Source organism: Solea solea, chromosome 5, assembly GCF_958295425.1.
Source record: "Solea solea chromosome 5, fSolSol10.1, whole genome shotgun sequence".
Lineage (NCBI taxonomy): Eukaryota > Metazoa > Chordata > Actinopteri > Pleuronectiformes > Soleidae > Solea > Solea solea.
Genome location: NC_081138.1, coordinates 23,318,246 through 23,334,466, shown reverse-complemented (window position 1 = coordinate 23,334,466; position 16,221 = coordinate 23,318,246). Strand labels below are relative to the sequence as shown.

Here is a 16,221-nt window from a genome sequence, read left to right as displayed (position 1 = left end):
GCCTCTGTTTGGATGGATGATTGACACGACCGAGAACAGGAAGCAGCTGAGCAGTTAACAAAATAAAAGTCCTACCTTTGGCCCCGCGCAGCACGAAGCCGAAGCCCTCGTTCTCCTTCTTCTGCAGCACCACCGTCTTCTCGTCCACCACGCAGTCACTGTGGAGGACATGCCGAGCAGAGCGCCCGTTAGCACAGCCCATCATCCGCAGCATGGCCACGGACGCCCTGCCCGAGTGGAGGTTCATGCTGCTGGTGGAGAGCTAGTCCGGCCAGGGCAGGGCAGGGCAACCCCGACCCCACTCCTCCACCACCAACACCACCACCACCACCACCGCTGCCTCCTCCTCCTCCTCCTCCCACTCCTCCTTCTCTTCTTCCTGCGGCCTCTATCTTTATCAAGCGGTGTGACAGCGGCCCCGGCAGCCGGGAGACAGCATCTCCAGAGAAGAGACAGCCCAGCGAGAGAGAGAGAGAGAGAGGGAGAGAGAGAGAGAGAGAGAGAGAGACGTCGAAAAGAATACGGAAGAGTCCCCCCCCCCTCCACCCACAACTCCCTCCCTGTTAAAGTCCCTCGCAGGTGTTTGCCGCCTCTCCGTTCCTGCGCAGCGCCGTTAGTTCCTCCGCTGCCGCTGCCGCGGAGACTCCGGCCGGCGGTGAGGAAGTGTTGCGCCGTCGACGAGAAGCGACATGAGGCGCGTGGTTTTAGCGGCTAATGGATCATGATGAGGCGGGGAGAGAGGCTGAGAGGCTCGCCGGGCTGGGGGGGGGGGGGGGGGGGGGGGAGCGGTGTGGTGGAGGGAGAGTGAGCGAGAGAGGGAGCGGCAGAGTCTTGGTGTATGTGTATGTGTGTGAATGTGTGTGTTTTAACTCTTAAGGACCTGTTCTGGTATAATAAACACTGACTTCTTCAGAAGCAGTAGTCCTCATGTGAGCACAATCTCTAAATGAGACTTCACTTCTGAGGCTCTGGTTAAAGGTGTAACTTTTTTTTTTGGAATTGTTTTTTCCCTTTTCTCTTTTAAGTCTCCATGGAGAGAAATTATGTAACACTCAGTATGTTTACATACACAATTAAATAGAGCTAAGGCAGTAGAATAAGTTTCCCGTTGACCTTTACATCACAGAAAATCAAACAGCGAATACCGGGATGGACGGTGAGATGGTTCGTGCTGTGGTTCTCTATGTTTCGCACCTGGTAATCGTATTTTTATCAAGATACAAATTAGATCGTGGTTGCTGTGTTGTCCAAAGAAGGACACCGATTTCCGGCAACATTATTGCACTTTATACATGGTCTTCTTCTAGTTCTGGGTCATGAAGACTGGGGAGGAAATTGTGGTGCACGGGCAGAACGCCAATTCTGACTCCAGTCCGAATAAGCGTATACATGCAAGAGTAATCGGACTATGAATCGCATTATCCAGGTATGTTAGTCTGACTACTTTAGTCGAGCTAACGTGTTTACATGACATTAAACAAAACAAATTATTGACTAAAATTTGTGTTTTCTGTCATACTGACACCAATTTGCAGCGACCTCGCCTTATTTACAAAGCGAGGTCGCCCTCTGTCATAAAATGAATCACTTCCTGTGTGCAGCCCAGAAGTGTCACAAGATCGAAGCGTCCCTGTACTGAGAGACACGTCGAGAGTCATGCGGAGCTGATAGGCTTAATCAGATTTAACAAGAATAGCTGCCCAAACCTTTGTGTGTGTGTGTTTGTATTTGTTACCACTTTAGGGCCTTTTGTGCAATAAACACTGACCTTGTCAGAACCAGTAGTCCTCATGGGGACCAGGCTTTAACTACTTATGCCTACGGATGACACATTGTTTAGGCTGGAAGTCAATGCAGTGTCCTAATAAGTACAAACCAGTGTGTGTGTGTGTGTGTGTGTGTGTGTGGAAGAGAGAAGCCAGTCAGAACAAGTTGGCGTGATGTCACTTACTGATTGACTGATTTGATTGAACTGACCGACTCATTCATTGTTTACCTACCATCTAAACTGTACACACAATATTGTGTTCCCTTATTGTGAATGAAAGTGGGTTAAAATTCCATTTAGCTTTCATTCTTACACCTGTTACCAGACTCACACTGAGACAGGACAGTGTAGGGCTGTGATCACTGCTCTTCACAGCACTGGCATATTTTGTAGCCTTGGTGAAACTGTTGGAATCACTATTCACATTACGCTATCCATCAATAAATGAAGTCGTCTGGAAAAAACTCAGTCCTTTATCCCTCACACGTAATAAATATGAAGGAAAAAAAAATCTATAGCTAAACTGGAACCAAGAAATGATGCCTTTGCAATCCCACGCAACCTAATGATTATTGACATGATCAGATGTGGTTTCACTTGGAATCTCAATGCATCTGCAGCCCTGGGAAAGTCATCTGATTTGCTAAATCCAGCATTCTGTTAATATTAATATCTCAGATCAGACTCTTTGTAAGACAATTCCGGTCCAATAAAAGGTCAATAATGTGCTGAAATCATCTGCTTCTCTCTGTACAGAAAACATGAAATGCAGACATGGGGCAACACATAGCATGACACCGTGACTCCTAGTTGCTTGTGTTTATCTCACAGTGAAAGTACCAGCTGTGGTTGCCTTTCCACACCTCCTGCTACAGCTGCAGTTTAACTCCATACAGTGACAGATCTCTATGTGCAGTGGTGGGCTTATTTTTCTTTTTACTGACTGTCTAACCTGATGTGTCATCATGGCTATGAATTTTTTTTTGGGTTTTTTTTAACCTGAACCACTGGTCTTGAAATGGCACGTTTCATCTCTCACTTCCTGCAGTAGCCATGTCCAGGTCTGGTGCAGCAACATCAACTGGCTTCATCTATGTGGTGAAGCACAGTCCGCTGTGAAAGCAGCTTCAGCTCCATGGCCAAGTGTGCTGCTCAGGACTGAGGTGTTTGCTGTGAGGTGCATCATCCAGGTTATATTAGGTGCAAGGATTACACTGAATAGACATGTGGGATGAGAGAAAGAGAGAGAGAGAGAGAGAGAAAGACAGAGAGAGGGAGAATAAAGAAGAGAGAGGTGCAACTGCCATCCTAGCAACAGTTCCCTTAGCAACGCAATCTGTCTAGAGACGAAGGAGACCCACACTGCTGACACACTGAAGGTTATCTACCATTACACACACATACAGTACATTCACATATCTTGCTATAATTGCGAGTTGAATCAGACACAAAGCAATAATGACTTCAACCAACTAAATGATTAACTACACAATGTAAACTTGATTCCAATAGGAAACCAAACCATGAAACAGACACTTGAAGCTGCAAGAGCTTCAAGAACAAATTCCCCCGCAATGTCAGGCATTCTTATTACGTCAGATAGTCCCCACGACATCAGACAGCCCCCCGCAACACTATCACAACATCAGTAAGTCCTCAACATGGGGTCACATCAGAACTACCTCACAAAGTCTGACGCTATTTACGATATCAGAACGTTCTCACAATAAGTCCTCAGAATGTCAGAATGTCCCAAAGTTGTCACAACCTGCTGACAATGTCAGGATGTCCTCACATGTTAGAATGCCCCTACAACTCTTTCACAAATTCTGATTGTCCTTACAATGTCACAAACGTCCCACAACATCAGAATGTCAACTATCTCAAAACATGTTGCCGAGCCAAACTTTAGCCATCCAATCAAACTGACCCCTTTTCTGCATTTGCCAGGATTTGTCTGTTCCACCGCTGGAACACAAAGACCAGCAGGAGGGTTCCTGAATCCGCCTCATGCAACATTCAACGGCAGCTGCTGCCACTTAAAAGCAATTATAAATCTTTAAAGAGCAAATGAATGACGTGAAGTGAAGCTTTGAAAAATCGTCTTTAAAAACACAAATTGAAATTTTGATCAGGTAAAACATCGTGATAGAAAACTGAACTTGCAGTGGCTCAGCTTTTATCCAGGTTTAATTTACAGAAGAGATTTCCCCTGGACGTTCGGCGTCACATGGGTCTCTTTGTTACAGTGCTAGGTGAGAAACGGTTCACCTTGACCCATATTGGAAATGTACTAGAAAAATAATCATCTTCAATCAAGTCCACCTGACTAATATGCTTGATGTCACAGTGTCCTTCATCACATTTCACTTGACTCTACTCAGTTTGGTATCAGGTACATCGTTTTCCATAAAACAGGTTACTGAACAGGTTTTGATTCGGCTCACGAGTGCCAGCTTTCGGCAGTGCTCTCACTTAATACACTAGACTCCTTGAGATTTTAGAGATGTCCCTGCTAAATGTTGGTCAACACATGTTTTTAGGACTTTTTTAAGTCTTTTTAAGTGATCTATAGTTCGGCATTGATCTGTTTGATTCTCGTGTCGGACGTCGCGCTCATTAATCTTCCAGTGACGACACTGGCCGACGTCACATTTCGGTATCGCTTGGAACCTCGCCAGACCAGGCACTAAAAAAAGCACCAGGTAACAAGTACTATCTCCAAAGGGTAGCCGAGTAGTGCTAGAACTGTATGATGGGAAAGCGCCATTACTGAGACCAAGTCATGACAAAGATCTGAGCACAGTGATACCATCACAAAACCAAGGTTAGAGTCTTCATGACTCAGTCATGAGCAAGATGAGAGTTTACCGAGACCAAGACAAGACCACGGCTTTTATAGACCAAGACCAAGTCATGACCAAGGCTTTTATAGACCAAGACCAAGTCATAAGCAAGTGGAGCTGCAACTAACGATTATTTTCATAATCGATTAATCTGTCGATTATTTTCACGATTAATCGAGTAATCATTTGGTCCACAAAATGTTGTAAAATGTTGATCAGTGTTTGTCAGACCTGGAAATAATGATGTTCTCAAATGTCTTCTTTTTACGAAGCTAAAACAATCAGAAATCTTGTTTTAATCGCGGAAAAAGCTTCAAACCGATGAATCGATTATCAAAATAGTTGACGATTTATTTAGTGACCGATTAATCAAGTAACTGCTTCAGCTCTAGTTCCAAGTGTTTAAACAGCAAGTCAAGACAAAAACTAGAGGGCACCAAGACCATGTTAACTCAATGTTAATGTTAACGCTCTACTGCCACACACACTCTAGCTCTCACAGGAACGCACAGGACGTACTGTACATGTAAAGGGATTACATGTGTTACATCTGAAATTGTGTCGATCCAGTGTAATCGACCTTGGTTTCTAACAGAGCTTGTGCCAAAGTGGATGTGACAGCAGAGGACAGGAGAGAGGAATTGAAATGTTAGGACTCATAAGACAAGAGCTGAGAGAACAGAGATGCATCTTAAATCCTCTAATTCTAATATCACTTTTCTTTATTTCTCTAAAGAGCAGGGCAGGTTTTCATCTGAGTTTTTACTGAACAACTAGATAGAAAGAGATTTTTGACAGTGGAGTGTAATGCATGTGTATTTAACATATATACTGTATCTGTGTGTGTGTGTGTGTGTGAGGATTTACCTGGATGCATCAAAGCTGTCATACGAGCCCACAGTGTAGTGTCTGAAGAGCTTCCGCCTGTCAGCTCGGTCCGCTCGCGAATCTGCCAAATCACAGCAGAACAAGATCAACATTTGACGTTCGAGTCCGTAAACATGGATGCATCACTTTACATGTCGGTCAATGCTGCTGTAAACCTTTGTGGAAATTCATTTGTGGACACTCATGACCATCAGTTTCAGTCACCTCAGTGAAGTAGAAATAACCACTAAAAACTACACAAAGAAAAGTTCACCACTTTATGTCACCAATAGACTGGCTGGAAATTGCCATTTGTAGACCTATTACTCTACCACAACACAGTCCACAGAGAAAACCAGAGTTCTCAGAGCTGGTGTACTGCTGCATCATTTGGTAAGTTTTGTGCCACTTAAGGCAATTTGAAAAAGAAGGATTTCGGACACCAGTGTCACCAAAGGACACATTTGAAAAAAAATTGTCTCCTAGAACTGTCTGTTTAATGTTGCAGAAAAGATTATGAAGCATGGTTTAATGACAGCAATGACAAGCGGGTCTGAAAATGGGAAACACACAGTGGTGTCTAAAGTCCAACCACCTCCTCCTCCTCCTCCTCCTCCCCCTCCTTCCCACTAAAATACAATCAACAAAATTTATTCAAGGTCCTTGTGAGGCCAGCATATACACTGTGAGCATACGTCTCACTGTAGTACCTCTGCAAAATGAAACAGTGAATACTACAGTGAGATAATGTCACTTAAAAAGTTGCTTTATAGATAGATAGGTAGACACGCACGCACACACACACACACAAGTGACCTCCTTAGTGAAGAGTCCTCCTCCTTTCCTCTCTCTCTCTCTCTCTCTCTCGCTCTCGCACCAGCTGTCACACTTTCACAGAAACTCCATCTCCTCTGATCTGGCTTACATCTTGTCATCTTTGCAGGAACATTTGTTTTTCTTTCTTTCTCTGCCCCGATTCAATGTCCACAGTACGAGAGGGAAGGATGGAAGGAAAGGAGTGAGGCAAGACCATCAGCCGAAAAAGAGAAAAACTGTTTATCGGCATTTTTACACTAAAAGAAGAAGAAGAGCGGAGGAGAGAGTAAACAAATGAAGTGAAGAGAAATGGAAAGAGAGAGAGTAGTGCTGTACACACGCACACACACACACACACACACGATATGATCACATTCCATAGCAACTGCTGTCTGACTGCAGCCAGCTGGTTTCCATGGTCACAGATCAATACAGATGGTGCATACATGGAGTGTGAGTATGGTGCAAGTGAACGTGTGTGTGAGAGTGTGTGTATATATAGTACGTGAGTGCAGTCATGCATATGCATAAAGGAATGTCAACATAAAGTATTCATATTTGTGTGCTGTGTAAAAAGCATGCAGTGGCTCCGCTTGTGTGTCGGCTGCTTATACTGTAACTGCTATAATAATAACAATGTGTGCGTCTCTGTCTTATATGCAACCCTGAAAAAATGGCGTTGCAACACAAGGAAACTGCGTTTGTCAATTATGTTTTGGAAAGAACGTATTTCCCACAGATTACATTACTTTTTAGACTAATTGTCGTGCAACACTGAGGAAATTCTATGAAAATAATGGGTTTGTTTTAAATTTATGAGCTCAGTACTGTGGAGGTTTCACAATCAGTCCCTTTTACTGACAGAAAAGCATTCTGTGTGTGTGTGTGTGTGTGTGTCATACATAGCTCCTCGAGTGCTCTCCAGGGTTCAAACCTGAACCCAAACAAAGCGTGTCTAAGAATGGTTTAATCCTGCCGCATCACATCTATCGAATTAGAGGGATTAGAAGCTAAAAGGTGTTTCAAGTTTAACCAGCATGTGTTTGCATGGTGGGCCACATGGGGGAGTGGTGCCTAGCACAGAATCCTAGTTCCTAGTTCAACCAGGCTTGCATGTTCTCCCCGTGTGTGTGTGTGTGGGTTTCCTCCGGGTTCTCCGGTTTCCTCCCACAGTCCAAAAACATGTCGAGGTTAATTAGACACTGTCAGTTGACCGTAGGTGTGAATGTGAGAATAAATGGTTGTTTGTCTCCGTGTGTTCAATGGAGGGGGCGACCTGTCCAGGGTGTACCCAGCCTTTCACCAGAATATTTCAGTCAGTCACCAATGAAGACATTCAAGTTGTTCTCCATCTTGAAAATGCCAGATCAATATTAATCCTCTTGTCTCCTTGTCAGAAAGCTTTTATTAGCCAAAGAAGGAGCTTTCTTTGGAAGTAAATACAAAGAGTCACCTTCAGCCGGACAGATAAATACACACTGTGTGAAGGACATCCTGACCTTTCCCTGACCTGAGCTTTCAGAAAACGCACGAGTTAACAGATCGTGGAAATGACAGAGGATTATTTAAATGTGCTTGTATCGAGAACACGGTAAATAACTTCATTTGAATGCAGCATATTCTTTTACAGGACCTGGTGTTTCCCGCGGTGTGCAAATGCAACAGCTGGACCGGTTACCAAAACAGAGGCTCAATGACAGCATAGATTCTGTAGCAGGTAATGAAAATTAAATGTCAAACCTGTGGTGTGTGGCCTCATAAGGGGTCTCCTGTACTGATCATAGAATTTCTGTGTTTTTTTTTTTTTACAAAACTATCATCACAATGGGCGTGTGTTTTAAGCTGACTCAGGTAACGGAGCCTGCTTTGCTTGCCCTGCATTAACCAACCGTGATAATGAACTTCCCATCTTCCCAAAATGTCATGTTATTCCTTTAAAGAAGAACATTTCCGATATCGGTGGACGGCTGAGTGACGCTGTTAGATGATGGAGAATTGACTCCAAACTCCCTCAGCCATGTGTTCCCTTTCATAAGCTGGCTGCACACAGGCCGATCATCGCGGTCGCCTTTGAACGCGCCTTTGTAAGCCGCCATACTGTGCTCCCATTTTTTGACCGTCTTTCTTTTTAGGCAAACCTGCGGGGCAACTCCAATGTGGCACAGTGTGAGAAGAGTGGCCAGTGCCAATGGCCTGGAGTTAGATTTTAAAATAAGCCAACCAGAAGATGAAAAGGCGGGAGAGAGAGAGAGAGAGAGGGGGAGAGAAAGTGAGGGGGGGTGAGAGAGAAAACATAAACATTACAGAGCACAAATACAGTTCAATCAACATTAATTTGATTGACATTGTAAGAGCTCCACATCCGCCTGCAACACTGCTGACACGCACGTGAAGAGCAAGAGAGTCAGAGAAGAGGTGGGTGTAGTTGCCTCTACCGACTGATAATGTCAACAATTGACAAAGTCAGGGAGGATGAGGATGAAGGTGGAGGAGAAAGAGCAGGAAAGACGGAGAGCCAACAGGCCTCCTCCGAAATCCATTCGCTTTCTCGTACAATCACAGCCCAGAGAGAGAGAGAGAGAGAGAGAGAGAGAGAGAGAGAGAGAGAGAGAAGGCAAAGAGCGGGGAGAATGTGATGTGTTCAGGGGCAGTACATGGCGTGATGTCTTCATTAGCCTGCACCCAGGAGACATCAGAGCACAGCTGAGTTAGCAGGACAGCGTAGCGCTTAGCATTGTGCGCCACAGCCCGGGGAGACAGAAAGAGACACATGCAACTCAGGCAGTGGAGAGAAAGAGGCCACGTGCCCTTGCGCTGCCTCTTGTGCCTCTCCTGAAAACCGGGTGATGGTGAACAGTGCGTGTCCTACATACGTGAAAATAACACCTACCAATGCCACACAGCCCCCCACTGAGTCAACTTACAGCTCTTCTCCTCGGTGGCCTTGGCCGGGATCTCCTCCACGCAGTCGGCTGGAAACCAGCCCACCTGGCCATGGGCGCTTCCCTCCCAGTAACCCCCCTCTCCGATGCTCAGAACTGGACCGAGAGGAGGGAGAGGCAAAGGAAGGAGGGGGTGGGACAGAGTGACAAAATGACATTGGTTTAACAAAAGCATGAAATAACAACAGAACAGTGTGTCCCCAGAGATCATTCAGAGCAATTATAGTTAGAACAACATCGAGACAAAGGTATCTGTGTGTGTGTGTGTGTGTGTGTGTGTGTGTGTGCAGTGTTAAAAACATAACAAGCTGTTAGCAGGAGGAGACAATGGAAAGGCTCATTGTGGAGCAGATACAGGAGATGCATCACGAAACGGGAATCTGACTCCCGAATGTGTTTGAGGTTCAGACGAAATGTCTGCATTTAACAGTGTGAAGTGCAGGAGAAAGACCGTGTTCACAGGTTTTAATCCTGCACCAAACACGCCAGTGAGATGTTGAGGAAAAGAGCGCTTTGTCTTTATACGGGGACACTTTATTCGCTCCAGTTCATGTTTATATTTAAAGTGATAGTTCAGGTTTCTTGAAGTGTGATTGTGCGAGGTGCTGACACAGTCGATGTCATATATACAGGAAACTCTGCTGTCCGCACACACGCTGTGCCTGGAACCCAAAAAAAACGGATTTTCACCACGTAACAAAAGACTCGCCTAATAAAATCTACACCAGCTCAAGGCTGTGATGTCTCAGGAATAATATTCACCACTTTATTTGGCCATTAGACAACCTTTTCTAACAAGACACAGATGTTTGTGTCACTTTGCAAATGACACAAACATCTGTGTCTCGTTGTAAAAGAGTTCATTGTTTATTGGGGGCAGGATCATCCATTTCCTTTCCGATCTATTCACAAATCACAAACATCTGTTTCCTTTTGGAGAAGGCTGTGTAACAATCAGATAGTGTAAATGTATGCTGGTGAAGAAGTAGATTTTTGTTTTTTAGAGGAGCCTTTTGTTAAGTGGCTAAAAATGTCCTTGTGGGCAGTCATGTATTCACCGAGCACGTGTCTCTCGGCACAAGTGTCGCACAGAGCAGTCATTTGTAAGCCAAGGCAAGTTTATATATATATATATATATATATATATATATATGTATATATATATATATATTGCACCATTCATACGCAAAGCCATTCAAAGTGCTTTACAAAGGCAGACGATCCAGAATTAAACATTACATGAAAAACATTGTAAGTAAAATAAAGCGCACACATTAAAGTGTGATTTGAAAACAATGAAAACATGCGGGCAGAATATCTAAGGGTTAAAAACATTGGAATTAGAAACAGTAACAGGTGCTACAGTGTATTTGCTACCTCTTTGTCAGGACCAGTAGTCCACATGGAGACCAAAACCTGGTCCTAATGAGGCAGAAACTCAGGAACTCGTTAGGTTTAAGACTAAGATTTGAAACGTGTTTATGTGTGAAGGTTAGGGATAACACTTTGTTTAGGCTGTTCAAATGACTGGAAATCAATGCAGTTTCCTAAGAATAGCTGTGTGTGTGTGTGAGAGTGTGAGCTGCTGACTCACCAACACACTGTTGTCAAATAATCACACAATTTAGATTTTCAGCTGACATATTTTAAGCCTGATTCAGATGTTACCATCTTTTTTGAATATAAGCAGAGGCTAATGCTGGGACTCCTTGCGTTTTGACCCCCCTTCAGTACTTCAGTGTCTCACCTTTGACCCTGTCGCCTTTGTAGAGGTTGATCTCTCCCTCAGCCTGGCCAGTGTACGGACGAACCACCACAAAATGTCTCCCGGGAACTGCGCTGTACAGCTTCCTCCTGGTGCCGACCACCTCACCATGACTGCTAGGACTGAGACAGAAAACCATATGGAGGTTAAAGTTCACCGGTATCAAACAGGTGGTACAAAAACTGAAAGGTAACCGTTTGAGTTTGGTTTAGACTCGACAGTCTGAGGTGATAAGATAACACGTCTGCTGCTAAACTGTTTATAAAAGATGGAGAAATTACCCATGATGTTGTATGAAAGTCACTTTTGGAATTCTGTATTAGACGCAAAACATGTGCAACAAACACATGGGATTAAAAAAGTTAAGTTTGAATAAAAAATGATTGCTGGAGTAAAACAACAAGCCTTCTCATACATAACAGCCATTTATGCAGAGTATCTCCTCTCTGTCTAATTCTGCAGGATACAGGCTGGATGTAACCCCACAGAGCTGCAATGGATTATGGGAAAACGCCTGAGCAATGGGAGCTGGAAAAGGAATAAGTTGTGACAACGAGAAAACATCAGTGTGAGGACAAAAGGCTCTGCTGAATCAACAGCCAGATGAGGTATCTGATGTGATAATGTAGCGCCACTTAGTGGTGAACAACACTTAGCGCAACAGATGGAACAATAGACGACACCGTGGAGGAGCAGACGTGTGCAGCTTTTTACTCTTCTGTAGGTCAACCATGACAGTAAATGATTTTGTAAGAATTTTACAAACCTAATAAAAACATGGTGAAGGTTACATAATGTGTGTTTTAATTGTTTTATATGAAGCTAAATTGAATCAAACAGGAGGAACGAATGATGCTTCTTCCTGTCTAAAAACCAATATATATATATATATATATATATATATATATATATATATATGTACACAGTACATATATATATATTCAGTTCAATGAAGAGATTTGGAGATCTTTAATAGATCGTCATCAAGTCTCCAGCTCAAACCACAGTGAAGGAGAAACAAGGAGATTAAAGAGAACAAAATGGAATGGAGAGCAGAGGAAGAGAAAGGAGAGAAAGGAAAGGAAATGTTTTTTTCCAGTAAGTGGGTCACCTTGTCCTGTAGACTGCGCTCCTTCTAAAACCTTCAACAGCCTTTGGAGAGCTAACCCCATTCAACACCTAGTGAGAATGCTCATGCCATGAACGGAGCTGCAGCTGTGTGGCCCAAGCAGCTGGAGGTTGCAGGAGTGTGTGAACGTCCCACAACAACAACAACAACAACAGCAACAACACAACCCACTCTCTTCAACAACACAACTGAGATGAAAAAACACAAACATGACCCGGTCATTTAACAACACAATCAAGACAAAGTGCAGCTGAGAACAAACTGCAACAGCGCTTTAGGAAGATGAGTGACATATGACATCAGAGCAGCAGCAGCAGAAGCAGAAGCAGAAGAAGCAGCAGGAGTAGCAGGAGCAGAAGCACAAGCAGAAGCAGCAGCAGAAGCAGCAGCAGAAGAAGCAGCAGGAGCAGCAGGAGCAGAAGTAGAAGCAGCAGCAGAAGCTCCTATTTTCTATAATGAGCCTCAAAAGCACCTGTGTGGCAAACGTCTCTGACTTTTATTTTGAAAACTGTAGAAGAAACGAGTCAAAACAAAGTTTGTTTCCATACCCAGTCATGTGCAGTCATGTGCAGCGTGTTGCCACTTCACATCCACGTGAAACTGGCACCGACCAAGACGGAAAACCCGACAGCCATCTTTTTTCTCAAGCTTTTTTTTTTCCCACAATTACCCAGGTGGCTTTGAGGTGCTAATTAGACAGTGTTGATTAGTACCAGATGTGCATAATTTGTGCTATTATTGGATGATCACCCAAGATGAGGCGAGAAAGAGATATGGAGAGAGAAATAGAGAGGGGGAGGAAGTGGATGTGGCGTCGGCATTACAGGGCACAAATACAGTTCAGCCTGGATACACCTGGAATCAGGAAGAATCACGTGTTCGTGCAGGTGTGAGTGAAATCTGAAACCAGACCAGATCTCGAGGTGGTCTGGTTTACAGTGGGATAAGATCCCAGTCAAGTGAGAGCGGTGACTTTTCCTTGTGTGTCCCGCTCATTCGTCCCAGAAGCCAATTATCTGCTTCCTATCATGGAGTCAAACCAGGAAATACTGTATATCAATCATTTCAACTGATTTGTGGATTGACTGCAAACCAGCACAAAAGAGAAGGACATAACAGTGAACACTTAGGAAATAAAAATGGCACCTAATAGTCAGAGCAACAGTTTTACGCTACTTTTTTCCTGGAGCAATTTAATGTGTGGTTGTTCATTCTAAGAGGATAGTGCAGGTTTTCTTAAAGTGTGGTTGTATTCTTTGAAATATGAACGTCATCTCTCACTGAAAACAGAGCTGCCAGAGGCAACACAAGGAAGAACACATTATCTTACCCTTCACAACGTGCTCACCAAATAAAATCTATCCAGGATAAATCTGTCTGAAGATATATGCCACTTTATCACGTCATTTAAAAAAGACCTTTGTGTTCCATAGAGAAAATCAGTGATTTTACATCGGGGCACACAGGAGTTGTTGATTCCCTGTTGCCTCCATCGGCAGAGTTCAAGTCTGTTATTTTGTGACCCGCGGCTTGGAATCCTTCACTTGAAAATGACCAAAGTGACACAAACTTACTAAACGAGGTGTTAGTCGACCAGCAGCTCTAGTGTCCCTGCAAACCAGAAAAACACGGATTTTCTCTATGGACTTTATTGCTGGAGCGTGACAAGTTTAACAAAGCTTCAGTTTCCAGTCAGCACAGATTGTAATTGTGACATCAAGCAGTGATACACATTTATAAGATATTGTAGACTTAAAAGGGTGTGGATTTTATTAGATGAGCCTTTTGTTAAGAGGCTAAAATTGGTTTTCCCTTGTGTCTCTGCTGGCAGCCATGTTTATCAGGGAGGACGAGCCTGGTTCTTGGTGCAGGAGATCTGTCAGCAGTAACCTTATACAACCACACTTTGTGCTCCTTTCAATGAAATTTCATGCTCAAAAACGACGGTAAAACATGTTTTGTGAGGCCTCATTATGCAGTTTGATCCTTGGCTACTGTTCAGATGGAATAAATATTTGTGCACATGTCCACTTTACCATTTTCCCCTTGGGCCCGTGCTTCAAATTACATTTAAAGTCAAATCTTGGTTGTTATAAATGTTCCAAGTTTTTACATACATTATTTATTCACATAAAACATTTACTTTTATATTCATGACATATTTTATCTTCTCATATGAGGGCATTGTCTCTGTGATTTATCTTCTTTTTTTTTTTCCTTTTGACAGTGAAACACATGTAAGTTGACCTTTAATTCATTGTCCTCCATCACGTGAAGAGCGAAATCATCTTTGTTACTTTACGGTGGTTAATTATGGGAATTCAATCCCTGCCAGTCTTCAGTCACATGGGAAACTTTCAGCGCCGTCATGTGATGTGTATTTCAGGTCTTATAATGATCCAGCTTTGTGTCTCATCCTGGAGACGTGTCATTTCTCACCACATCCAACTGGGAAGCTGTTGCCATGACGCCCTGTGGCTTGACTGACAGCTGTCTCTGTGCACTTGTTTGTCCGTGTGTGCGTACGTGTCTCTGCGAGTGTGTGTGGGCTGATGTATGTGTGTGTGTGTGTGTGCGAGTTACATTCTACAAATGACATGTCAAGTGGGAGCAGGGGGTGCCACCGAGATGCTGTCATGTGTGTAGGCAGAGGTTGGATGTGGAAGGGGGAGGTGGGCGGGAGGGGGGGAGATTGGGATTATGGGTAAGGGAGGAATGAAGAAGAGCAGATGATGGCACAAGTAAAGAGAGATGCTGGTGCTGGAATTAGGGGCTTTAAAGGGCAGCTGGGTGGGAAGAGCTGTGACGGCGTGAGTTCACATCGATGACAAATCTGAGCTGAAATCTGCCATGAGCTAGGTCTTATAATGATCCAGCTTTGTGTCTCATCCTGGAGACGTGTCATTTCTCACCACATCCAACTGGGAAGCTGTTGCCATGACGCCCTGTGGCTTGACTGACAGCTGTCTCTGTGCACTTGTTTGTCCGTGTGTGCGTACGTGTCTCTGCGAGTGTGTGTGGGCTGATGTATGTGTGTGTGTGTGTGTGCGAGTTACATTCTACAAATGACATGTCAAGTGGGAGCAGGGGGTGCCACCGAGATGCTGTCATGTGTGTAGGCAGAGGTTGGATGTGGAAGGGGGAGGTGGGCGGGAGGGGGGGAGATTGGGATTATGGGTAAGGGAGGAATGAAGAAGAGCAGATGATGGCACAAGTAAAGAGAGATGCTGGTGCTGGAATTAGGGGCTTTAAAGGGCAGCTGGGTGGGAAGAGCTGTGACGGCGTGAGTTCACATCGATGACAAATCTGAGCTGAAATCTGCCATGAGCTACATTTATTCCGTTTATCACCCATTTACATTCTGGTTCATTCATTTTCAAACAAAACCGTATTTGATAATAAACAGGATTAAAAAAAATGACTCATGAGTAATTTTGTTTCTGCAACAGTTTTGTCTGATGACTTGAAATCCTCTTTCACATCCTGAGAGACGTCAATGAATGGAATGACTTGCTGACGTACTTGCCTCTCATAAACTGACGAGAGTCAAGCTGGAGAGGCGTACACTGGATGATAGATGGACGGGTTAATAAACAATAGTTGGTTAAACCTTAACAATAATGATATGAATGCATGTCATCTTCTTAAATATTATGTCTCAAGCAAATGAGACACTATGAACTCGAAACTTTTAAGAAAAAACAAATGTTTTACTCTCATGGGTTATTTCAATTTTATGTTGTCATCAAGGGTGTAGTTGACGGTGAAAGTAACTGGAAATGACAGACAATGTAAGATTCCTAGGCAAATAATGAGAATTATAAGTGCTAAGTGCTCCTTTCCAGTCATGAAAAGTGTCACATTTGAATGTATATATCAATTTCACATTGTATTATTGTGCATGAAAGTAACAACCAAAAAAATAAATGTCTGTTTCAGCACCGTTGAAACTTTGAAAACCACTGTTCTCTGACTTATTTTGCTGCTCTACGTTCATTCTCCGGCTGATTTGCACCCTCAGCTGGTGCAAAACATAACTACACAGCACGTGAGATCCAGAGAAACGACAAAAACACAAGGAAAGAGAC

At 43.7% G+C, this 16,221-nt stretch overlaps 1 protein-coding gene across 3 annotated transcripts in view; it reads right to left on the bottom strand.

Moving 5' to 3' along the window:
• Nucleotides 1-16,221, bottom strand: part of LOC131459313 (SH3 and multiple ankyrin repeat domains protein 2-like) — a 145,217-nt gene that overhangs the window by 40,031 nt on the left and 88,965 nt on the right. For all 3 annotated transcript variants that reach the window (XM_058628983.1, XM_058628985.1, XM_058628986.1), the window contains exons 13-16: nt 10,987-11,126; nt 9,222-9,335; nt 5,482-5,563; nt 76-158 (exon numbers count right to left, since the gene is read on the bottom strand). In XM_058628983.1, coding sequence (XP_058484966.1) covers nt 76-158; nt 5,482-5,563; nt 9,222-9,335; nt 10,987-11,126 — 419 coding nt within the window. The remainder of the gene's footprint in view (nt 1-75; nt 159-5,481; nt 5,564-9,221; nt 9,336-10,986; nt 11,127-16,221) is intronic.